Source organism: Oncorhynchus mykiss, chromosome 13 (genome assembly GCF_057628025.1).
Source record: "Oncorhynchus mykiss isolate SJ-2025 chromosome 13, ASM5762802v1, whole genome shotgun sequence".
Lineage (NCBI taxonomy): Eukaryota > Metazoa > Chordata > Actinopteri > Salmoniformes > Salmonidae > Oncorhynchus > Oncorhynchus mykiss.
This window is the reverse complement of record NC_143034.1, coordinates 41,939,025-41,966,001: the sequence shown is the minus strand read 5'-3', so window position 1 is coordinate 41,966,001 and position 26,977 is coordinate 41,939,025. Positions and strand designations below refer to the sequence as shown.

At 43.0% G+C, this 26,977-nt stretch overlaps 2 protein-coding genes across 11 annotated transcripts; both read right to left on the bottom strand.

Annotated features, from left to right (window-relative positions):
• Nucleotides 1-714: 714 nt before the first annotated feature.
• On the bottom strand, nucleotides 715-3,783 carry si:dkey-283b1.6 (uncharacterized). Of its 4 annotated transcripts, none has more exons than XM_021557527.3 (4): nucleotides 3,184-3,783; nucleotides 1,929-1,996; nucleotides 1,416-1,644; nucleotides 715-1,247 (listed from the first exon to the last, which is right to left on the bottom strand). In XM_021557527.3, the coding sequence occupies exons 2-4, from the start codon at nucleotides 1,958-1,960 to the stop codon at nucleotides 1,125-1,127; spliced, it is 384 nt and encodes a 127-aa protein (XP_021413202.1). In that variant the 5' UTR covers nucleotides 1,961-1,996; nucleotides 3,184-3,783; the 3' UTR covers nucleotides 715-1,124. The 4 variants fall into 4 exon arrangements, with proteins under 4 accessions (XP_021413202.1, XP_021413200.1, XP_090052352.1 ...); XM_021557525.3 differs by having other exon boundaries at nucleotides 1,392-1,644; nucleotides 3,184-3,414; XM_090196226.1 differs by having other exon boundaries at nucleotides 1,392-1,644; nucleotides 1,929-2,310; nucleotides 3,184-3,348.
• LOC110486141 (abl interactor 1) lies at nucleotides 3,577-26,977 on the bottom strand. 7 transcript variants are annotated; one of them, XM_021557519.3, is made up of 12 exons: nucleotides 26,630-26,977; nucleotides 26,281-26,496; nucleotides 11,854-12,024; nucleotides 9,120-9,299; nucleotides 8,380-8,441; nucleotides 7,664-7,765; nucleotides 7,216-7,520; nucleotides 6,617-6,742; nucleotides 6,201-6,332; nucleotides 5,693-5,788; nucleotides 5,188-5,316; nucleotides 3,577-5,008 (listed from the first exon to the last, which is right to left on the bottom strand). In XM_021557519.3, the coding sequence occupies exons 1-12, from the start codon at nucleotides 26,780-26,782 to the stop codon at nucleotides 4,842-4,844; spliced, it is 1,839 nt and encodes a 612-aa protein (XP_021413194.2). In that variant the 5' UTR covers nucleotides 26,783-26,977; the 3' UTR covers nucleotides 3,577-4,841. The 7 variants fall into 7 exon arrangements, with proteins under 7 accessions (XP_021413194.2, XP_021413195.2, XP_090052349.1 ...); XM_021557520.3 differs by having other exon boundaries at nucleotides 7,664-7,762; nucleotides 26,630-26,879; XM_090196223.1 differs by lacking the exon at nucleotides 26,630-26,977 and having other exon boundaries at nucleotides 26,281-26,627.

The window sequence follows — 26,977 nt, the reverse complement described above, 5'->3', positions numbered from 1 at the left end:
GCGAAAACAGGTTTTTAGAAATGTTTGCAAATGTATTAAAAATGAGAAAAAAACAGAAATACCTTATTTACATAAGTATTCAGACCTTTTGCTATGAGATTCGTGATGAGTGAGTAACTTTGCACTGACACCTGTCCTGAAGACAAGTGTTAGTTCCCCAAGTTAATGCCTAGGCTTCAGCTCATCGGGCTAACACAGTCCACAAGCACACTAGAGACCCAGGTTTCAATCCCAGTCTGTCATATTTGCAAAATGCTAGTATTGTTCATGTACACAAAGCAAAACAGTGTTGGGTTAGTAGCATTGAGGCATCTCAGTAACAACTGCTCAACCTCTGGCCTAATCTTAGATCATGAATGACAGAGATGGGCCATATATGTTTTGATCATAGTTTACAGTCATAGGCAAGGGGGCATTAAGTCAAGGGGTTACTATTTTACTGTCACTTAGTACACTACACACCATCAGCCAAAGACTTGTTCATATTCATGTCAGGATATTTGATTGGGCAACTGGAGTAAGAGGAAATAACATGTTTATAGCCGAGAGGAATGCCAAAAACTGTCATGTCCATCACATAGTACATTTCTTTCAGTTTGTTTGTTCAATATCTTACCAGTGTTTTACAGAACAGCTTCCTGGTTATGTTATGTAACCTATCTGGCCAAAGAGCACGGACGATGTGTTACAGCATCAGACATGACCAATGTAGGACAGATTGAATCTTTGGTAACGAAAACAGACTTTATTTACCATGTTACAGAAGTTCCATGGCACCTTGAAAAATAAAATTTGAAAGATGTATATATATTTACACACTGGTATGTACAGATTGGTAGCTATAGCTACTACGCAACCCCATTCAATCTCTTGTCCCCTACTTCTGCTTTACAGTTACACACTTTCATAGGTGTCGAAACACTTGCTTTTCCTTATGGTCTCCAAACTTTCCACCTCACGTCCCCATTGAACAATCCCAAGGACCAAGTCTCTGTGGTATACATGTACATATCCAGCTTCAGAATCCCCACTCCACATACAGTATGTGCCATATTCTGTGTCATTTATCCCTTAGTCTGTGGCTTCAGGCCTCCCCCTCGCAGGCTTCCTAAGCTGGTACGGTCCTATGGTTGGGAGTGGGGTTCAGGAGACGCCGAGTAAGGTTGCAGGGGGAAAACAGGCGCGTTGGAGACCTCCGAGTAGGCTGGAGGAAGCTCTGGGTGGATAAAGTCTGGCTTCATCTCCACCTAGACAAAATGAGATTGGATGAATAGACTAGAAGCATTGAGATGAAAAAACACTTACAATACAGTCCAGTGTTTTACCCCCAAAAAGTGTGAATAAAAATGTACTGTAAAGTTGTAAACCCTATTGAACAGTACAATTTGTACCTCGTGTTTAGGATGGACTAATACCTCATTGTAGGCCGGAGGTGGGCTGGAGAACTCTGAGGTGCTGTAGCGAGGAGGCCTGTGGATGTCTTCGCTGTCATAAGATACTGCGGGGAAGGGAATGACGTAGATGGAGGGCCTGTCTCGTCTCTCCTCCCGGTCCAGTTGCTCCTGGCGGGCCCGGTGGAAGGCCTTACAAAAGGCTGTGCAGCAGATGATGGTGATGCCAAATGTGATCATCGGGATGAAGATTCTAAGGGGAGATCATGTAATTGGTTTGTGGAATTTCTCGTCGCTGTAGGAGCACATGACCAGACACAGGCAAAGTCCATTTTGGTGTGTGTGTGTGTGTGTGTGTGTGTGTGTGTGTGTGTGTGTGTGTGTGTGTGTGTGTGTGTGTGTGTGTGTGTGTGTGTGTGTGTGTGTGTGTGTGTGTGTGTGTGTGTGTGTGTGTGTGTGTGTGTGTGTGTGTGTGTGTGTGTGTGTGTGTGTGTGTGCCTAGACTGATATGAATATGGACAGGAATGGGACTCTTACTCTAAAAAGTAAAAAGACTCTTGTATCGGCATCTTGTGACGTTAACACCCGCACACCTCAGTAGAAACCTGCAAGAACAAACACACAACACCATAGTTTTGACATTCCTTTTCGTCCTCCCAATCGAATAATCAACGGTGTTCGTCCGTAGACGCCGGGGCGGTAGGCAAATTGGACAGGGTCGAGTGTGTCTGGGAGGGAGGAGGTGATGTGGTCTTTGAATAGCCTCTCGAAGCACTTCATGGTGACGGAGGTGAGGGCTAAGGGTCGATAGTCATTCAGTTCAGTTCATTTCTCATTCTTGGGCACGGGGATGATAGTGGATGTCTTGAAACAGGCATAGCCTCGGGAAGTAGGGGTGCTGAGGGTGCTTTAGCACCCCCTGAGAAACCAGAATAAAAAAATATATATACAGTTTGGACACACCTACTCATTCAAGGGTTTTTCTTTATTTTGACTATTTTCTACATTGTAGAATACTAGTGAAGACATCAAAACTATAAAATAACACATGGAATCATGTAGTAACCCCCAAAAAAGTGTTAAAGAAATGTGCGGGGGTACAGTGTTGTCGTGCCCTCTTCGTGACTGTCTTGGTGTGTTTGGACCATGATAGCTTGTTGGTGATGTGGACACCAGGGAACTTGAAACTCTGGACACACGTAAAACTTCATCTGAGTGAAGTGACTTCACTAGTGAAATCATGTTTTTCCACAACGGTCATAAACATGACTCAGGAAACAGTACCTTTGCCACACTCAGAACCAAATGTCAGCTACCAGAGACTAGTTGCACTTTAAAAGAAAGAGCGTTGCAGCGAAAATGTAATGTAAACGTCTGTCACGCTCAATTTGAATTGGTCAGTATCAAGCTACAGGTAGTATCGGCATTCTACTGTAAAGCTGTGGTGTGTTTATATAAATAGGTTGTTTATGGCCGTCTGTGGCTTGATCGAGAGGCACTCACAGGTGATAGTATCTCATGTTAATAAGTCCACAGGTGGATAAAATCACAAGTGGATAAAAAAAACACAAGTGGAAGTGGAGTGAAAGAACAAGTTTCCAAAGAATAGCATAACTAACCGCACAGTCAGTGTGTACAACACAAAGAAGTCAACACCAAGAAGAACCTATTCAATTCAGTCTGTCCGAGTAGATATGTGTCCCACATTCATGCCAACAACGTTCTGTTGACCTATAGTCATATTATAAACATATAAATGTAAACATATAAATCCAAATGAACTTTATCTTACCTTAAAGCCAGCAGGCCGCTTTCAGTGAACCTGGGAATTCAACGGAAATCAATAAGGACCTGAACCTATGGGTACTGTGTGTGTGTGTGTGTGTGTGTGAATATAGAAGACCTGAGTGTATGTGTACTGTAATGTCTGTGTGTCTTATCTGGCAAAGGGTGTGCTATTGAACTGAGGGTTAAGGTGACAGTTTTATAGCAGTCCGTTTCTGTTTAAAGGCACAGTGTTACTGTATCATGTTGTCTTAGCATTAGAATAAGACCTATCGTTTCAGGCAACAAAATGACATGGACTTAGTTTGTTCCTCCTCTTATAACGCTCTTCATGGCACACGCAGTAGTAGTCTTTTGTTCTATAGTTGGTCTCTAGATTAAGCATGAGAACTTGAGGAAGTTTGATTTGGAAAAGCTACGCATTTTATTGACAGACATGTAAAATGAAACATTGTTCAACCTCAAAGGATACACTAAACATCAAAAATGAAACTAACTGACCACATTAACAAGTTTAAAATCACTTTTACATTTCTCAATCTCATATGACCTCACTGCCAGTCAAATATTTTCACCTCGTAACAGAATTCATACACATATTTTCTCCGGGAAATGTTCTCTATAATCCATATATTATTTCATCTGAGTTTGAATATTACAAAATATATTAGTGCAAGTCTAATTAAGAGACCAATATCATCCTGCAGAGCCAAAAACTGCAGCAGCAAACAGTGGCTGGTCACATTGACAAAAAAAAAAAAACGGAAGAAACTTTACCACATCATTATACAGCGTTTAGGGCTTGTCCTACTGAGCACAACAGTAGCTCATATACTGGTACTACAGTACTTGTAAAACAATACTGAACGGGACATAGAGCTATTGTATAACTTGCAAAGCATTTCCCAAGTATTCACTACCTTCAATGGTTAATAAGCAAGCTGACTTTTTATATTTGATCTAGTCTTGGATGAAAGATAGCAGGTATTAAGTCGTCCTACCTAGTGACCCTCTTGGTAATATATAACTAGCCCACCGCGCCATATAGTGGCTATATTTCAGAGTCCTGTCATCATTGCCTTATTTTCCGTTCATATTACTATGACCAGTAGGGGTCAGTAGAGGTCTTTCTACAGTTGACCACGTCACCGTCAAGAAACAACTCAACAACCACTAGCCCCAAACTCTATACCTGACAGGCAATATGATTGAAATTCCACCTGGCCTATCAAAGGGACAGATAAAGCTACAATAGTTATTTCTTATACCAATGATGTGAGTATGTATGTTTGCACCCGTTCAATTCTTCCTGATCAACATAAAGTGCCTAGGTAGACCTAGGGTTTAGGGTTAGGGGTTGTTTGTGGACAGAGCCGACTTTCACTTCATATTAAAAAGGTAGACTAAGCGAAATGACATTGCCACGAGCAGCACCGCAGATATTGCGATAAGCCGAGATGCACGACTCCGCTCTCACACGGTATCTGCGCACGTGCACGGGTGCGCTTCACGCTTTTACAACAAGGTAGCCACAAGACCAAAACAGAGGACAAGTTGAGCCTCGGGCTTCAAAACTCTTACTTGTCGCGGAAATTGACCCACTGTGCTGTTTACTTTCTGCATATACGTCATATCGCTGAGTCTACCTTTAAGTGGTCTAATATCTTAGTTGGTGAAGGAATCTACGTAGTTCCCAGGGAAGAATCCCTCTACTCCGTTGAGCGTTCCCTCACACCAGCCGTCTTCATTCCTCTTGATCAGGTAGATGACTTCTCCCTCCTGGAACATCAGGTCGCCAGGCTTCCCTGAGTTGTAGCTGTACAGCGCCACCACTGGGAGGGAAAGTGAATTGCAATGAGACAACCAAGACACCACAGAAACACAGGCCAAATTTGAATGGTATTACTTGGTCAGACATTGAATAAGTACTGTAGAAGTATGCATGCAATTTGGGCCATGGCAGCATTTAGTAATTTATCCATTGGTGAATGTGCATGGAGAACTATCATACCTTTCTCTAAAAAGTCTGTAGGGCCAGTCGTGTCATAATCAGCAGGGGGAGGTAGGGGTGGCATGACATCATCGAAGCCACCCACACTGTCGCTAAAAGGTGGAGGAGGCGGGGCTGGGATCACCAGATCTACAGGATTGGGCAAAAAGGCATATAAACCCAAACTGATAGGCTGCACCACTTCCCATACAAGTCATTCTTGTTCCAAAGTCTATCAAAACCACAGTGTATAACTTGTTCCCGAGGACTGTTTAAATCCATTTACAGTACCTAGCTTCTTTGAAACTATTTTCTCCACATAATGTGTTATCTGTTACATTGAAAAGCCAAAACAAAAGACGTTACCAACCCAGTGTCTGGCGCACTTCTAGAGGACAGGATCTGTCCATGGCTTTACCTTCCAACACAGTAGACTCAACAGCAATAGCAGCAGCAGTAGCAGTGATGCAGTAATTTGGACAGTGGCCTGGAGGGTGTATTGAGGTCTCACACAGTCTCCACTTACCCAGGTGATCAAGGCGGGCGGGCAGGCTGGACAGGGGGCTCAGCGACACGGGAGGGGCGAGAGGAGGAGGGTATGAAGGGTGAGGAGGGATCATGACTGAGCGGTAAGGTCACAGAGGGAGAGGTAGGAATGGGTGACGGAGAAAGGTAACATCAGATCAGCCAAAATGGGTCTTCAGAGGGGACTCCACATTTATTGAAATCTATTTACTGGTTGAACCTTTATATAACCAGGCAAGTCAGTTAAGAACAAATAGTTAGTTACAATGACGGCCCAAATGCTAACGCCGGCACTAAGCTAACACTATTGCTTAAGCAAGGCTTGAACTTTCATCATGCATCATAAACCTAAACAACGGTGGTGTAATATTAAACCAGTTTTGCATTAGCCATGTTCAGCTCCTCACAAACTAATGATTGGTATAGTAATACTAAGTCATGAGGCCATATTGGACTACAGCCAGGGGGCAGGACCTGGGATGCGGGGGGGGTTGCCAAAGTGGCCTTACGTGATTGGATGGTTGGCAGGAAGAGCGAGCGAGTGTAGAGCGAGCGAGAGCTAGGGCCCGTGCGGACCCTGAGGGACATGGAGCGCGAGCTGGGGGGGTGACGACGTACACGAGGCCGCCTGGGCTGCAGAGCTGAGCCGGAGAGAGACAGGTCACAGGTCAAGAAGAAGCAGACAGATATAAGGACAGGAAAACACCAAAGATCAGCATCAGCGAGCATGCTCTGCATAGACAGACAGACAAACCGACAAACCCCAGACAGACAGCTAAACTAAACAAACAGATAAGCAACATTTCAACAAATCAGATCCTTTACGGCATTAGAAATGGATGCGAGGTCTCATTCAAGAGTCCTTTCAAAACCACTTGTTGAAAGACCATTAAAAGTACAGTGTGACACATTCCACTCCTTTCACCTTCATCCACTTCATCACTCGGTGGAGGGGGTGGGTCAGGGAGCTCCAGGCCCTCACTGGCTGGTGGCGGGAGAGGCTCGTCAGATGGTGGTGGCATTGGGGGCGGGAAGCTGTTCTCTTCAGCCACTGAGAAAAGAGAATATTAATTGAAGAATATCTGCTTAAGTTGATATTCAGCGTTTCATACCGTGTGAAATCAGTAACACAATCATGCAACTAAGGGGGGAAAAAAAGGATCTATTTCTTAGTATCACAGTGCAGGCACAAGTATCACAGTTCCTGGTTTCCTGCCTCTAGACGTGTCAGCATGCGCATTTCTCTGGGTGTCTGTCTGCACACAACGTGTTCTCATTTCCTCTCCTACACTGTGCTGTGCAGTGTGCTAAAGCTGTCTCACAGTGTGGGAAACACAAAAAACAAGCGATATTTCCCGCCAGGGTGTTTGATATTGAGTGTGATATTCAGTTTAAGACATGTTACTGTACTTTAGTTACTCATACAATACGTTTACAGTCAATTACTAACAGTATGTACGCTAGTTACAAATAGTTTGTAAAAATGTATGAAAATTCATAATGAAATGTGATACAGACACTTACCAGTCTCCAGTGGGGGTGGGGCAGGGGGAGGGGGGATGCAGGCTAGGCTGGTATGGGCAGGTTCAGGGGTGCTGGTTGTGGTGGTGGGGGCCAGCGGAGGGACATCCAGAGAGGAGGCAGGAGGCGCCATGGGAGGAGGAGGAAGAGGGGCCGCAGCTGTCATGGCGGCGTCACCATCCTCCATCAGAGACAGGGGCGGTGGTGGGGGCGGGGCCTCCTCCAGCAGGGTGGTGATGATGTCAGAGTCAGGTGACGCGGGCCAGCCGGGGACCACGGGGGGAGGCACGGCCTTGCCGAAGCTGGACCTGTTACAGGAGGGGAGGGCAACGTCAAAGTGAGCTAGAGGTATATTTCCATGTCTGGTTGGAGATATTCTACAGTGTTTGGGAGTAAGTGTCAAATCTTACATGTGTACAGTAAAACTGTGTTTCCAGTAAGTGTTTTTTACCCAATGGAGCGATCATTGAGAGAGGTGAGGGACGCCCCTCGAGACAGAGAGGGGGCTATGGGACACTGGACAGGCTCTGGGGGTGCTCTGGAAGTGCTCCTGCTGAAAACACACACACAGCCCTTAAGCGTCACATAGCATTATCACAAATGCTGACACTTGGACATCACACAGACCAGCTCTATCAACTCATAAATAGTGAGAAACATGCAGAAAGCTTCAAATCGCACTCGCGCACAATGACAGTGAGACGTTGTTCTCTTCTCTCGCGAAACAGTTTGAATATGCTACTCGGTGCAAATGACACCTGCACATTTGATTTCTATACTTCCTGGTTTGTTCTTGGCATAATCACAATGTGAAAGCTCTGTAATCGCTCTCTCCTGTCCACAGTAAATCTCCCTCTTACCAATCATTCAACCCCCGACTGAATGAACACAACAAACATGACTGGACAGGAGGTGTGGTTAGCCATGAATACATTCCCCAATCCTACCCACAAGCTCACACAAATTATTTTAAACATTTATTTTGCTGATGTTTCTGGTCTCGAATAAAAGTTGAACAAGGGGTTTTCGTGGACCACTGAGCACAGAGGATGTGCGGAAACTCGGCTTCCTGTCCGAAGGACTTTTACAGGAAGTGAAACAGTTACAGTTAGACTGGTAGTGTGAGAGCAGAGCAATCACATGGAGTCAGCTGTGTCAGCATCATACCTGATTGTGCCGCCATGTTTGCGTTTTGATGACCCTGCTTTCCCCATCAGCTTACCAGAATCCTGTGGGGATGCGGTGAGACAGAGCGATAGATAGAGAGAGAGAAAGAGAGAGAGAGAGAGAGAGAGAGACAAAGGGAGAGCAGAGTGAAAAGGAAGAGGTCGTTTATGTGTGTGTGTGTGTGTGTTGTAGATGAGCGAATTGTGTTGGAGCATCAATGAAGCGGCTGAGCCTTGGCAGCACTAATTAGTGTGTCTAGCCATTTTCCCACGGTGCACAGTGGCTGGCTGGCTGCTTGTTCTGTGTGTGTGTGTGTGTGTGTGTGTGTGCGTGCGTGCGCTAATCGAGGTCAGCCTTACGCAACAAGCTGCTCCTCTCTAACTGGATGTGGTGTAGACGAGAGGCAGGGTGGTAAAACAAAAATCATGGCTGCATCTTAAACGGCTTGTCTTGAGAGCTAAGGAAACCTACGGAGCCTTTGGACTCCAACCACAGTACCCTGGTGACACAACCCAGGTTTTAAAAAGCTGTTTTCACCAAAGAGAAATGACATTTCCACATCAGTAATTTCCAGCATTACTATTGAATATTGATTGCAACATACAGTAGTGTACAGTTCTGTAGCTGTATAGTAAGACACGTGCAGGGAAAGTATTTGCGCCTTTGGCCTTTTTAATGTCCTGGGAATGTGAGGTAAAACATGTGAGTAATTGCGCTTGAACTTGAACACTCAGTCTCACCTTCATGCCATGTCCCAGTGTGTCCAGGTCAGAGTAGGCGATGGGACTACGGGTGTACTTGGGTTTGGGCTCCTTGCCTGTTGCCGGGGGGATTATTTTGTGGCTGCGGGGAACCCTCTTGGCTGTGGTGAAAGCCCCGATCTCTCTCCGGGCCACCTTCTCTCTGTGCATGTCCACTGTCTGCAAGACAAGGGGCAGAGGATGTGCTATTATTAATTCCTTTCCTCTGGTAAATCTTTTTTTTCCTCCAAAATACAAAATAATCCATACAGGATGGAATAGCGTGGTACCCTTTCTCTGGCAACATCATTGGCTCAATATAGCTCATAAACGAAAGTGGTAATATTCTCAAACCCTCTTTCAAGTGAGCCCTATCATTTAGTATACAGTTGTTAGGGACCCTTCACGGGTGCCAGCAGACAATGGAGGACATCAATCAGAGGTTCGCAGGAAGGAACGCTCAGAACAGAGAACATTGGGGTCTTTCATTCCATCCCAGCCCCAATGATGCTCTGTGTTGAAGGTCAAATTTCACTCTGTAGCCCCTCAACCCACTCACCCCTCCACCCTCAACCCCCTCCTCAGGTGACCTGGTTCTGTATGATAATGCTGGGCACGGAGCATGCAGGAATGCCTGGGGTCTGTGCCAGCTTTTGGGGACAGTGGGCTACAGAGAGGGGGAGGGGAGGGGGTGCAGCGGGGAACAGTGGGGCTACAGAGAGGTGGATGGGGGGGCAGCGGGGGACAGTTGTGCTGGTGTAAGAGAGTAAGCTGGGGGGGGGGGGGCACGCGGTGTACTGGGGATGGAGAATTCCGCTATTCTGCATGGAAGAAGGCCAGGGTCCCCAAAGAGTCCCTGGAAACCAGCCCAGATCAGCGAAGAGGCAGACCCTGCAGCTTTCATATGCTGAGCACCAGGTGTAAGGAGATGAGGGGGAGGAAGGAAGGGATGGTGGGGTGGAGGGAGGGGTAGAAGGGTAGAGGTTAAGGAGGGGTAGAGGAAAAGGAGGACGAGAGGGAGGGGGAAAGGAATAAAGACAATTGGCACAGTGGGTACCATTGACACTCAGAGAACCCTGCTGATCTAGGTGCAACAACGCATCAACCCGGACGGAGGGTGACTCATGAAATCAAATTTCCTTTTTTTGTGCCCCTTCAGTCCAGTCACTAACTCTGATGGGCCTCCTCATTCTAAAGCCTGGGTTCAAGCAAGCAAATCTTCCTTTTTAGCATGCTAACCAGTGAAGGCGCCTGAGAAGAGGAAGGGGAGGACCATCCTCCTCAGTGAATTTGATCAAAATAAAAATAGTGAAACACCAAAAAAGTTATCCTTTTTAAATAAATGAAACTATTCTAAATATATTAATGTCACCAAATAATTGATTAAAACACACTGTTTTGCAATGAAGGTCTACGGTAGCCTCAACAACACTCTGTAGGGTGGCACCATGGAGTAATCAGAGGACAGCTGGCTTCCGTCCTGCTCTGGGTACATTGACTTCAATACAAAACCTAGGAGGCTCGTGGTTCTCACCCCCTTCCATAGACTTACACAGTAATTATGACAACTTCTGGAGGACGTCCTCCTACCTATCAGAGCTCTTGCAGCATGAACTGACATGTTGTCCACCAAATCAAAGGATCACAGAATGAATCTAGAGCTAGCTATATTGAATTGTTGTTTTTTTCACTTTCACTTACTTAGCAAGCAAATGCAGCTAACTAGTTTAGCCTACCAAACAACTGGCTCAAACAGATTGGGATGCTATGTTAGGTAGCTGGCTATGGCTATCCAACACAAGAACTCTTCCAAGTTAAGGTAAGCTTTTGGTTTTATAAATGTTTTGCAACCGGGGCTTGCCAGTGTGCTAAACTGCTTGCTGCTGACTGTACACTGTAGTGCATGATTGTAGTGGGTTTACTAACGTGTTAGTTCTAGTAGCTATGTTGACTATTAAAATTTGGTGACGATGATCTAGGCTGTGTTTAGCGGTTAGCAGTTATGAAAAGAAGGTTTGGCTTCTGATGACAGTTGATGTGTTCTGCACTGAAGTCCACAAGTAAAGGGGAAATGTGAGAGGAGGAGATTACATAGATGCAGATTACATATACAAAGAGAAAAGTGATCATGCTGTTTGTGAGTGGCTGCTATGAGAGTAAACGGTGTTTGCGTGTGATCAGGGGTGTAGAAATTCCACCGATTCTGTTGAAAAACTTTTCGTAAACGGAAGCAAACGGAACTAAACGGGTACAAAGATTCCTGAATTTGTCCTATAGAAACTCTTGTTTGCAACTGTTGGACTAATGATAAACTAGATACAGGCAAGGGTGTGCAAGGCAGTATTGAATGTATTAATGTCTGTCACCTTGACTATTCAAATTTCTCTCGACCTGTGCACCTACGTTGTAAACTCTCATTCATAGGCTAAGTTGTAGCAACCTCATGATGCGTATAGGGGAAATTTGAGTATCGTGTAGTAGCCTAAACCTATTGATGTTACATTGAGCTGGGTGAATGGAATATGAATGACAGTCATCCAATATCCTGTAATAGAAATTAGTCCATGCTCATGAAAAAAAGGGTCCTCCCTTACCTTAAACGGCACCAACCACCACTGCTGCTAACATCTGGGTGAATGCTTGTGTTCTCTTCCTGAAACTGAATCGTGGCCTAACCCACAAGCGTGTATGGAGACATGCTAGTGACAAAAAAAAAGGTGTGGAGATGATGTACCTGTCCGATGAGGTTGACAGAAGACTCCATGTGTCTGAGCTGGGAGTTCTGTGCGTCTAGCAGCTTGAGGACGTTGGAGGCCAGGGTGCTGATCTGGTAGGCCACACTGGCCAGAGACTGGGTGGTAAAGTTCTTAGTCTCCTCTAGGGCCTTGACCGCATCCGCACCTGCCTAATGTGAGGGAGAGCGAGAAAGAAAGAGAGAGGGAGAGAAAGAGAGAGACAGAGAGCGAGACACGGGGAGACAGTCGTGAAAAAAGGATGCTCATGTCACAAATATAGTATGATAACTTGGGGATCATAACAACCATGATAATAATAGCATGTGATTTTGACATTGACAATGTGAGATGAGATTTTTCAGAGTTATATGTCATAGAATTCTGTTGACGTGTCTGAGAAGAGCAGTGCAATAAGACCTCTCACTTCCTCCTCACACAGTAGAATGCCTTCCTGATCTAATTCTCCCATAATATCAAAATACACACACACAGTCTTCGACAGCTCAGTGATGAACACATTACCCCTTCTTTTTTTTTTTAGATAGACAGTGAAAGCACCTATTTACTAGCCTGGAAGAAACAGCCTGAGCGCTGCGTTCACAATTCTATTTCATTTCGTGGTGAATGTACACAGCAATTTCTCCGTTCAATCAACACTGACAGTGTTAAGTTTAACACTGGGAAAGTGTCTATACAGGTCCAGACTTTTGAGCGTTAAATTAACACTGAGCTTAGTGCTGACCCTGTTAGTGTTATACAATAACACCTCATAAAGAATTTCTAACCATTACACTAATAGGTCTGTATCTCTTGACAAGGTCATTCAGCGTTGGACATTATGAGTCACGGTAGTTGCCACGTGCTCTTTTGTACGGTTTTACAAAGACTTCATGAATAGCAGCAGATGTGCTCAGACTTTAATTAACATAACCATAGACCACTTTTTTTTTAAACCTTTATTTAACTAGGCAAGTCAGTTAAGAACAAATTCTTACTTTCAATGACGGCCTAGGAACAGTGGGTTAACTGCGGCAAGTATCCTAGTGGTAGAGCGTTGGGCCAGTAACTGAAAGGCTGCTGGAACGAATCGCTGAGCAGACAAGGTAAAAATCTGTCTGAACAAGGCAGTTAACCCACTGTTCCCTGGACCCCGAAGATGTCGATTAAGGCAGCCCCCTGCACCTCTCTGATTCAGAGGGGTTGGGTTAAAGGCGGATGACACATTTCAGTTGTACAACTGACTAGGTATCCCCCTTAAATTTATACAAAACTTCTACCCACAGATGGCCAAAAAGAAGTAATTCAAAGCCACTAAGCCATGACCCCAAAATAATTTCAGTGTTATATCAATCAAATATATTTATAAAGCCCTTTTTTACATCAGCCGATGTAATGACTGTGTTTGTTAGTGACAGAGACATGATTGTTAAATTCATTCATTCTCAGTCCTGTGGACTTCACTGAGTTCCTACTGTTAAACTGTTTAGGACAATACATTCAATTCAGAATATCATAAGGACTTACTTTGAGGGCCATGTTTCACCCCAAAACAGTGGTGTTATGAACCTTCTGGTTTACAGGCCACATCAGGCCTGCAAGTCATGTTATGCTGGCTTGCAAAGTGCTATGTAATTCCTATTGGAATCCAGCCAGAGTTAGGACAGCCAACAGTTGGAATTTTTATTCACCTGCAACCCGCATTCAGAATGACTGCCAGGGTTAGAAACATTGATAAAGGAGCCCACCTAAACCCTTTAAACTGGAACAACTATTTCAGTGATTGGATTACCGGCAGTTGAGAAAACTGTATGCTATTTATCTATGTGTAGCACAAGATTAATAAATCAAGAAATGAACATGCAAAAACACAGATACTAAAGACAATCCCCCAAAATTGAGCTGCAGGGGAGCATGCTGGGAAATCACAGAATGACTCACACTCAACACTGGTTCTTAACATCAACACTGGGGTTCTTTTACACCACGAGAGTTCATTTCACTCCTGAATCAACCCTAGAAAGGTTACACTGAGAAATCAACACTGGGTAACACTGTCCAATTTGCTGTGTTGCGATCAGACAGGTTCCAGCAGGCTACCTACAGTATTTAGAGCATCACCTAACAACTAGGTTGACAAAAGACTGCACACGCCTGCCAAAGAGCATGAGGAAGTAGAGCCTACCCTTACATGTGCACTCCTTCACACTCACATAGAAATGGGCAGATAGACTGTACACGCTCACTTTACATATACTGTACACGCTCACTTTATACTTCACATATACTGTACACGCTCACTTTACATATACTGTACACGCTCACTTTACACTTCACATACTGTACACGCTCACTTTACACTTCACATACTGTACACGCTCACTTTACACTTCACATACTGTACACGCTCACTTTACATTTCACATACTGTACACGCTCACTTTACACTTCACATACTGTACACGCTCCCTTTACACTTCACATATACTGTACACGCTCACTTTACACTTCACATACTGTACACGCTCACTTTACACTTCACATATACTGTACACGCTCACTTTACACTTCACATACTGTACACGCTCACTTTACACTTCACATACTGTACACGCTCACTTTACACTTCACATACTGTACACGCTCCCTTTACACTTCACATATACTGTACACGCTCACTTTACTTTTCACATACTGTACACGCTCACTTTACACTTCACATACTGTACACGCTCCCTTTACACTTCACATATACTGTACACGCTCACTTTACACTTCACATACTGTACACGCTCACTTTACACTTCACACATACTGCACATGCTCACTTTACACTTCACATACTGTACACGCTCACTTTACATTTCACATACTGTACACGCTCACTTTACACTTCACATACTGTACACGCTCCCTTTACACTTCACATATACTGTACACGCTCACTTTACACTTCACATACTCTACACGCTCACTTTACATTTCACATACTGTACACGCTCACTTTACACTTCACACTTCCGTGCTTCTACACCTGCATTGCTTGCTGTTTGGGGTTTTAGGCTGGGTTTCTGTACAGCACTTTGAGATATCAGCTGATGTACGAAGGGCTATATAAAATATATTTGATTGATTGATTGACATACTGTACATGCTCACTTTACATAAACTGTACGCGCTCACTTTACACTTCACATACTGTACACGCTCACTTTAAACTTCACATATACTGTACACACTCACTTCACACTTCACATACTGTACACGCTCACTTCACATATACTGTACACGCTCACTTTACACTTCACATACTGTACACGCTCACTTTACACTTCACATACTGTACACGCTCACTTTACACTTCACATACTGTACACGCTCACTTTACATTTCACATACTGTACACGCTCACTTTACACTTCACATACTGTACACGCTCCCTTTACACTTCACATATACTGTACACGCTCACTTTACACTTCACATACTGTACATGCTCACTTTACACTTCACATATACTGTACACGCTCACTTTACACTTCACATACTGTACACGCTCACTTTACACTTCACATACTGTACACGCTCACTTTACACTTCACATACTGTACACGCTCCCTTTACACTTCACATATACTGTACACGCTCACTTTACACTTCACATACTGTACACGCTCACTTTACACTTCACATACTGTACACGCTCCCTTTACACTTCACATATACTGTACACGCTCACTTTACACTTCACATACTGTACACGCTCACTTTACACTTCACACATACTGTACACGCTCACTTTACACTTCACATACTGTACACGCTCACTTTACATTTCACATACTGTACACGCTCACTTTACACTTCACATACTGTACACGCTCCCTTTACACTTCACATATACTGTACACGCTCACTTTAAACTTCACATACTGTAAACGCTCACTTTACATTTCACATGCTGTACACGCTCACTTTACACTTCACACTTCCGTGCTTCTACACCTGCATTGCTTGCTGTTTGGGGTTTTAGGCTGGGTTTCTGTACAGCACTTTGAGATATCAGCTGATGTACGAAGGGCTATATAAAATACATTTGATTGATTGATTGACATACTGTACACGCTCACTTTACATAAACTGTACGCGCTCACTTTACACTTCACATACTGTACACGCTCACTTTAAACTTCACATATATTGTACACACTCACTTCACACTTCACATACTGTACACACTCACTTCACATATACTGTACACGCTCAATTTACACTTCACATATACTGTACACGCTCACTTTACACTTCACATACTGTACACGCTCACTTTACATTTCACATACTGTACACGCTCACTTTACACTTCACATACTGTACACGCTCACTTTACATATACTGTACACGCTCACATTACACTTCACATACTGTACACGCTCACTTTACACTTCACATATACTGTACACACTCACTTCACACTTCACATACTGTACACGCTCACTTCACATATACTGTACACACTCAATTTACACTTCACATATACTGTACACGCTCACTTTACACTTCACATACTGTACACGCTCACTTTACACTTCACATACTGTACACGCTCACTTTACATATACTGTACACGCTCACTTTACACTTCACATACTGTACAAGCTCACTTTACATATACTGTACACGCTCACTTTACACTTCACATACTGTACACGCTCACTTTACACTTCACATACTGTACATGCTCACTTCACATATACTGTACACGCTCACTTTACACTTCACATATACTGTACACGCTCACTTTACATTTCACACACTGTACATGCTCACTTCACATATACTGTACACTCTCACTTCACACTTCACATATACTGTACACGCTCACTTTACATTTGACATACTGTACACGCTCACTTTACACTTCACATATACTGTACACGCTCACTTTACACTTCACATACTGTACACGCTCACTTTACACTTCACATACTGTACACGCTCACTTTACACTTCACATACTGTACACGCTCACTTTACACTTCACATACTGTACACGCTCCCTTTACACTTCACATATACTGTACACGCTCACTTTACACTTCACATACTGTACACGCTCACTTTGCACTTCACATACTGTACACGCTCACTTTACATTTCACATACTGTACACGCTCACTTTACACTTCACATACTGTACACGCTCACTTTACACTTCACATATACTGTACACGCTCCCTTTACACTTCACATATACTGTACACGCTCCCTTTACACTTCACATACTGTACACGCTCACTTCACATAAACTGTACACGCTCACTTTACACTTCACATATACTGTACACGCTCACTTTACACTTCACATACTGTACACGCTCACTTTACACTTCACATACTGTACACGCTCACTTTACACTTCACATATACTGTACACGCTCACTTTACACTTCACATACTGTACACGCTCACTTTACACTTCACATACTGTACACGCTCACTTTACACTTCACATACTGTACACGCTCACTTTACACTTCACATACTGTACACGCTCACTTTACCCTTCACATACTGTACAAGCTCACTTTACATATACTGTACACGCTCACTTTACACTTCACATACTGTACACGCTCATTTTACACTTCACATATACTGTACACGCTCACTTTACACTTCACATACTGCACAAGCTCACTTTACATATACTGTACACGCTCACTTTACACTTCACATACTGTACACGCTCACTTTACACTTCACATATACTGTACACGCTCACTTTACACTTCACATATACTGTACACGCTCACTTTACACTTCACATACTGTACACGCTCACTTTACATTTCACATACTGTACATGCTCACTTCACATATACTGTACACGCTCACTTTACACTTCACATATACTGTACACGCTCACTTTACATAAACTGTACGCGCTCACTTTACACTTCACATACTGTACACGCTCACTTTAAACTTCACATATACTGTACACACTCACTTCACACTTCACATACTGTACACGCTCACTTCACATATACTGTACACGCTCACTTTACACTTCACATACTGTACACGCTCACTTTACACTTCACATACTGTACACGCTCACTTTACACTTCACATACTGTACACGCTCACTTTACATTTCACATACTGTACACGCTCACTTTACACTTCACATACTGTACACGCTCCCTTTACACTTCACATATACTGTACACGCTCACTTTACACTTCACATACTGTACACGCTCACTTTACACTTCACATATACTGTACACGCTCACTTTACACTTCACATACTGTACACGCTCACTTTACACTTCACATACTGTACACGCTCACTTTACACTTCACATACTGTACACACTCCCTTTACACTTCACATATACTGTACACGCTCACTTTACACTTCACATACTGTACACGCTCACTTTAAACTTCACACATACTGTACACGCTCACTTTACACTTCACATACTGTACACGCTCACTTTACATTTCACATACTGTACACGCTCACTTTACACTTCACATACTGTACACGCTCCCTTTACACTTCACATATACTGTACACGCTCACTTTAAACTTCACATACTGTACACGCTCACTTTACATTTCACATACTGTACACGCTCACTTTACACTTCACACTTCCGTGCTTCTACACCTGCATTGCTTGCTGTTTGGGGTTTTAGGCTGGGTTTCTGTACAGCACTTTGAGATATCAGCTGATGTACGAAGGGCTATATAAAATACATTTGATTGATTGATTGACATACTGTACACGCTCACTTTACATAAACTGTACGCGCTCACTTTACACTTCACATACTGTACACGCTCACTTTAAACTTCACATATACTGTACACACTCACTTCACACTTCACATACTGTACACGCTCACTTCACATATACTGTACACGCTCAATTTACACTTCACATATACTGTACACGCTCACTTTACACTTCACATACTGTACACGCTCACTTTACATTTCACATACTGTACACGCTCACTTTACACTTCACATACTGTACACGCTCACTTTACATATACTGTACACGCTCACTTTACACTTCACATACTGTACACGCTCACTTTACATTTCACATACTGTACACGCTCACTTTACACTTCACATACTGTACACGCTCACTTTACATATACTGTACACGCTCACTTTACACTTCACATACTGTACACGCTCACTTTACACTTCACATATACTGTACACACTCACTTCACACTTCACATACTGTACACGCTCACTTCACATATACTGTACACACTCAATTTACACTTCACATATATTGTACACGCTCACTTTACACTTCACATACTGTACACGCTCCCTTTACACTTCACATATACTGTACACGCTCACTTTACACTTCACATACTGTACACGCTCACTTTGCACTTCACATACTGTACACGCTCACTTTACATTTCACATACTGTACACGCTCACTTTACACTTCACATACTGTACACGCTCACTTTACACTTCACATATACTGTACACGCTCCCTTTACACTTCACATATACTGTACACGCTCCCTTTACACTTCACATACTGTACACGCTCACTTCACATATACTGTACACGCTCACTTTACACTTCACATATACTGTACACGCTCACTTTACACTTCACATACTGTACACGCTCACTTTACACTTCACATACTGTACACGCTCACTTTACACTTCACATATACTGTACACGCTCACTTTACACTTCACATACTGTACACGCTCACTTTACACTTCACATACTGTACACGCTCACTTTACACTTCACATACTGTACACGCTCACTTTACACTTCACATACTGTACACGCTCACTTTACACTTCACATACTGTACAAGCTCACTTTACATATACTGTACACGCTCACTTTACACTTCACATACTGTACACGCTCATTTTACACTTCACATATACTGTACACGCTCACTTTACACTTCACATACTGCACAAGCTCACTTTACATATACTGTACACGCTCACTTTACACTTCACATACTGTACACGCTCACTTTACACTTCACATATACTGTACACGCTCACTTTACACTTCACATATACTGTACACGCTCACTTTACACTTCACATACTGTACACGCTCACTTTACATTTCACATACTGTACATGCTCACTTCACACTTCACATACTGTACAAGCTCACTTTACATATACTGTACACGCTCACTTTACACTTCACATACTGTACACGCTCATTTTACACTTCACATATACTGTACACGCTCACTTTACACTTCACATACTGCACAAGCTCACTTTACATATACTGTACACGCTCACTTTACACTTCACATACTGTACACGCTCACTTTACACTTCACATATACTGTACACGCTCACTTTACACTTCACATATACTGTACACGCTCACTTTACACTTCACATATACTGTACACGCTCACTTTACACTTCACATACTGTACACGCTCACTTTACACTTCACATATACTGTACACGCTCACTTTACACTTCACATATACTGTACACGCTCACTTTACACTTCACATACTGTACACGCTCACTTTACACTTCACATATACTGTACACGCTCACTTTACATAAACTGTACGCGCTCACTTTACACTTCACATACTGTACACGCTCACTTTAAACTTCACATATACTGTACACACTCACTTCACACTTCACATACTGTACACGCTCACTTCACATATACTGTACACGCTCACTTTACACTTCACATACTGTACACGCTCACTTTACACTTCACATACTGTACACGCTCACTTTACACTTCACATACTGTACACGCTCACTTTACATTTCACATACTGTACACGCTCACTTTACACTTCACATACTGTACACGCTCCCTTTACACTTCACATATACTGTACACGCTCACTTTACACTTCACATACTGTACACGCTCACTTTACACTTCACATATACTGTACACGCTCACTTTACACTTCACATACTGTACACGCTCACTTTACACTTCACATACTGTACACGCTCACTTTACACTTCACATACTGTACACGCTCCCTTTACACTTCACATATACTGTACACGCTCACTTTACACTTCACATACTGTACACGCTCACTTTACACTTCACATACTGTACACGCTCCCTTTACACTTCACATATACTGTACACGCTCACTTTACACTTCACATACTGTACACGCTCACTTTACACTTCACACATACTGTACACGCTCACTTTACACTTCACATACTGTACACGCTCACTTTACATTTCACATACTGTACACGCTCACTTTACACTTCACATACTGTACACGCTCCCTTTACACTTCACATATACTGTACACGCTCACTTTAAACTTCACATACTGTACACGCTCACTTTACATTTCACATACTGTACACGCTCACTTTACACTTCACACTTCCGTGCTTCTACACCTGCATTGCTTGCTGTTTGGGGTTTTAGGCTGGGTTTCTGTACAGCACTTTGAGATATCAGCCGATGTACGAAGGGCTATATAAAATACATTTGATTGATTGATTGACATACTGTACACGCTCACTTTACATAAACTGTACGCGCTCACTTTACACTTCACATACTGTACACGCTCACTTTAAACTTCACATATACTGTACACACTCACTTCACACTTCACATACTGTACACGCTCACTTCACATATACTGTACACGCTCAATTTACACTTCACATATACTGTACACGCTCACTTTACACTTCACATACTGTACACGCTCACTTTACATTTCACATACTGTACACGCTCACTTTACACTTCACATACTGTACACGCTCACTTTACATATACTGTACACGCTCACTTTACACTTCACATACTGTACACGCTCACTTTACACTTCACATATACTGTACACACTCACTTCACACTTCACATACTGTACACGCTCACTTCACATATACTGTACACACTCAATTTACACTTCACATATACTGTACACGCTCACTTTACACTTCACATACTGTACACGCTCACTTTACACTTCACATACTGTACACGCTCACTTTACATATACTGTACACGCTCACTTTACACTTCACATACTGTACAAGCTCACTTTACATATACTGTACACGCTCACTTTACACTTCACATACTGTACACGCTCACTTTACACTTCACATACTGTACACGCTCACTTTACACTTCACATATACTGTACACGCTCAGTTTTCACATACTGTACATGCTCACTTTACACTTCACATACTGTACACGCTCACTTTACACTTCACATACTGTACACGCTCACTTTACACTTCACATATACTGTACACGCTCACTTCACATATACTGTACACGCTCACTTTACACTTCACATATACTGTACATGCTCACTTTACATGTACTGTAGACACAGATGCACAGAGACTTCCTGTGTTACTTGCTGTGCTCAGATGAACACCATTTCTCTCTCAGACTCCAATGCCCGACAGAGACACGCGTCACATGCAGGCACAACCAATTAGGATGCACTCAATTGTGTTTCTCTTCACAATGAAATGCTCTCTTTACACTGAAATATTTGAAGGAGATGGGTGTTCACCAGAAGTGCACTTCTTCCTGCTCATCTCGACAATGCCCAATCTAGCAGCATCACTCTCCCAGGGTGCACACTGGATTAGAATACAAGCACCGAAATGCTCCTTGTCACTTTTGTAAGCTTTCAAGATGAGTATGAGTACTTCTGACTACGTAAACAAATCTGTTCCTCTTTCTTTGACAGGAATGTTTCTTAATGTTTACTGAACAAAAATATAAATGCTGCATACAACAATTTGAAAAAATGTTACTGAGTTACAGTTTATATAAGGAAATCAGTCAATTGAAATAAATGAATTAGGCCCTAATCTATGGATTTCACATGACTGGGAATACAGATTTGCAGCTGTTGGTCTGTAAAAAAAAGGTAGGGTCGTGGATCAGAAAACCAGTCAGTATCTGGTGTGATCACCATTTTCCTCATGCAGTGCGACACATCTTCGCATAGAGTTAATCAGGCTGTTGATTGTGGCCTGTGGAAAGTTGTTCCACTCCTCTTCAATGGCTGTGTGAAGTTGCTGGATATTGGCGGGAACTGGAACATGCTGTCATGGACGTCAATCCAGAGCATCCCAAACATGCTCAATGGGTGACATGTCTGGTGAGTATGCAGGCCATGGAAGAACTGGGACATTTTCAGCTTCCAGGAATTGTGTACAGATCCTTGCGACATGGGGCCAAGTATTATCATGCTGAAACATGAGGAGTTGAATGGCACGACAATGGGCCTCAGGTTCACGTCACGGTATCTCTGTGCATTCAAATTGCCATTGATGAAATGCAATTGTGTTTTTGGTCCGTAGCTCATGCCTGCCCATACCATAACCCACTGCCACCATGGGGCACTCTGTTCACAAAGTTGACATCAGCAAACCACTCACTTACACGACGCCATACACGTGGTCTGCGGTTGTGAGGCCAGTTGGACATAGCACCAAATTCTCTAAAATGACATCGGAGATTCATTTTCATTAACATTAAATTATCTGGCAACAGCTCTGGTGGAGATTCCTGCAGTCAGCATGCCAATTGCACGCTCCCTCAAAACTTGAGACATCTCTGAAATTGTCTTGTGTGAAAAAAACTGCACATTTTAGAGTGCCGTTTTATTGTCCCCAGCACAAGGTGCACAGATCCTTGATATGCCACACATGTCCGGTGGATGGATTATTTGTGAGAAATGCTCATTACAAATGAGAAATGCTCAAGTGCCAAAATGTCCCTCCATCCACCCCTGTGACTTCTAGGAAGATTTTAACCCACTAACCCCCCCCCCCCCCCCCAACAAAAAAAAATACTGCCAAGTTTAAAACATTATTGTAAAGCCCTAGTGATTACTTTGCTTTGACAAAGTTATTTCTGAATATTATTTATTTAACGTGATTAGTGATTAATTTAAGACCATGTTTTCTGGTGAAAAACTGAGCGTGTCGAGCATAACACCTCCACCCCGTTACCATTAGATTTTAACAATTGAAAGGTTGTTGTGGATCTTGCATTCAATTGTCTCTCCATGTTGCACACAACAAGATTCCATTCCCTTTGTCACAGGGGGATTCATGGCAGATTTAACTAGGAATTAGCAGTTGGAGGGTCGTTCAAGTGGATATTTCCCAGACGTGGTAAATTCCCATTTCCCACTTGGTTACGAAAGCACCATAACACTGCTAAAAATCCACTGTAGAGCCATATAGTTGTCACGGTTGTCGTAAGAACTGGACCAAGGCGCAGAGCACGTAGAGTTCCACATCTTTATTATCAAGTAAAACTTAAGCAAAATAATATATAAAAAAATAAACAAACAACAAAACGTGACTAGGTGATGCACAAACACAAAGTAAAATCCCACAAACAGGTGGGAAAAATAGCTACTTAAATATGATCCCCAGTTAAGAGGCAATGATTACCAGCCCGCCTCTAATTGGGGACCAAACCAAAACACCAACATAGAAATATTAAACTAGAACACCCCCTCGTCACACCCTGACCTACTACACCATAAAGAAACATGGTCTCTCTATGGTCAGGGCGTGACAATAGTAGTATAGTAATAGCATAAACACTCATTGGAAGCACAAGACACAGACCTACACTTTGACATACTGTGGACCGTTGTACAGTTTTCATTTAAATCGGGCACTTTTATTTTATTTTCATTATTTAACTACGCTGAAGAAAGGCACTTGTTTTACCACTTGAGATAGGAAAACATTTTTCATGAAGCTGAACATGTGCTGTTAATCACAGAATGTTAAAATTTGGTGAAATCAAACATTGTTTTTGACTCACCATCACAATTTAAATTATATCACTGCAACAGTTTTGGCTTGGTGGCCCAAAAAAATGATCTCCATTGATCAATACGTAAAGAGTAATTTAAGAAGCCGAATTAGGAACCACTTTGGCCACGCTGTAGCCTATACTCTTAGAATTAGTGGTGATTCGAGGAACCCCATGGATTTGCAAGGAACCTTTGCTAGTAAATGGCTCATATTTGCACCTTCGGTTATTTGAGGGGTTCTTGGAGGAACCTTGAATGGTTCAATGTAGCAACACATTTATGGTGGAACAATATACAATGTATTTATTATTAAAAAAGGTTGAACCCCTCCCATCACAAAAAGATTCCGGGTTGAACATTTACACAGGGGTTCCTCGAAGACCCTTCTCAGGGGGGTTCCTCAAGGAACCTTTTCGAACTGGAAAGGCTCCGCCGGTGTGGCGACCCAAAAGGTTCTTCCAGGCACCTTTACTTCTAAGAGTGTACACGCTTCGGGAAAAAAAGGTGTTATCTCGAACCTAAAAAGGTTATTCGGCTGTCCCCATAGCAGAACCCTTTGAAGAACCCTTTTTGTGCATTGGTGCAGGTAGCGTTGTCCTGGCGCCCGCCAAACCCAGATTCGTATGTCCGACTGCCAGATGGTGAAGCGTGAGTCATCATTCCAAAGAACACATTTCCACTGCTCAAGAGTCCAATAGTGGCGAGCTTTACACCACTCCAGCTGACGCTTGACATTGCGCATGGTGATCTTAGGTTTGTGTGCGGCTGCTTGACCAGGGAAACCCATTTCATGAAGATCACGACAAACAGTTCTTGTGCTGATGTTGCTTCCAGAGGCAGTTTGCAACCGAGGACAGACGATTTTTACAGCACTACAGCACTCGGCCATCCCGTTCTGTGAGCTTGTGTGGCCTACCACTTCACAGCCATTGTTTCTCTTAGACGTTTCCACTTCACAATAACAACACTTACAGTTGACCGGGGCAGCTCCAGCAGGGCAGACATTTGACAGAACTGACTTGTTGGAAAGGGTGCATCTAATGACAGTGCCACATTGAAAGTCACCAAGATATTTAGTGAGGCCATTCTACTTCCAATGTTTGTCTATGGGGATTGCATGGCTGTGTGCTCGATTTTATACACCTGTCAGCAATGGGTGTGGCTGAAATATGCGAATCCACTAATTTGAAGGGGTGTCCACATACTTTTGCATATATAGCTTATGTTGAAATGTATATTATTTTTCTCATTGGATATGCTGTGTGATAACATTTGTGTTATGGAATGAGGTGAAAGATTCACCCATTCTCTTTCACTATTTTCATCGATCGAATAATAATGTCGGGCCTAGATTTGAATAGCCTACTCTCCTTGCTGTGAAGTTAACGGTACTGTGGGCCATTTGTTCAACTGTACAAGTAATTGATAGGCTATGGCATGTCTACTAGCTACGGCATAATTTAGGCAGTGTCCTAACACTGACATAGTTATACATTAACTATGCGATGTCTGCACTAAACTTCCAATCTCACCTGCAGGTAGTTGCTCTCGCAGTATTCAGCCACCTTCATCAGGTTGTCGTAGTTGTCCAACAGGGCTCGTCTCGCCGACGGAGCCTCCTGGAAGATTTGTGTAATTTCATCAGTACAGCTCTGGTCCTTCATGATTCCCCTTTGCGCGCAACTGTCTTCTTTGGAAACCCGTGGCGACTGAAACCTCTCCGTGAGGCACTTGTGGGAACTTGCAAGCTGAAGAAAAAAAAAATCACTTTATAAGTCCAGCACGCAGAGACATCATCACTTTGCAGAAGCAGTACCAAAAGTCGGGCTGGAGATTCTCCCGTCTTGCATTACCAAAAAAAAGAGAAGCTGGTTTACTTACCACTTGACTGTGTGTGTCGTGTAGCTCACTTGATCTTCCTCTTTCTGCAACGCCTTGACATTTGCAAGGCGTTGCTGCTGATGGTGTGTATAACGCAATAAAGCCTTTGATGTTGCATCTCACGTGAACCTGCCGCGGAAAATCAGTGCGCATAATAAATAAATAGGCCTAATGTGTGCAATTTATCCCTAAATGATCTCTTTAAAACCAGTGAGTAATGACAATAAAGCTTCTTTTTTTAAAGGTATGCATGTCAGTTTAGCCTACGGTAAAACATGGCTTAAAAGAAAAAGTAACAGGCTTCGAGCTGTCAGCATCATAGGCGTCCCCATTGGCATCCAGGCTAAT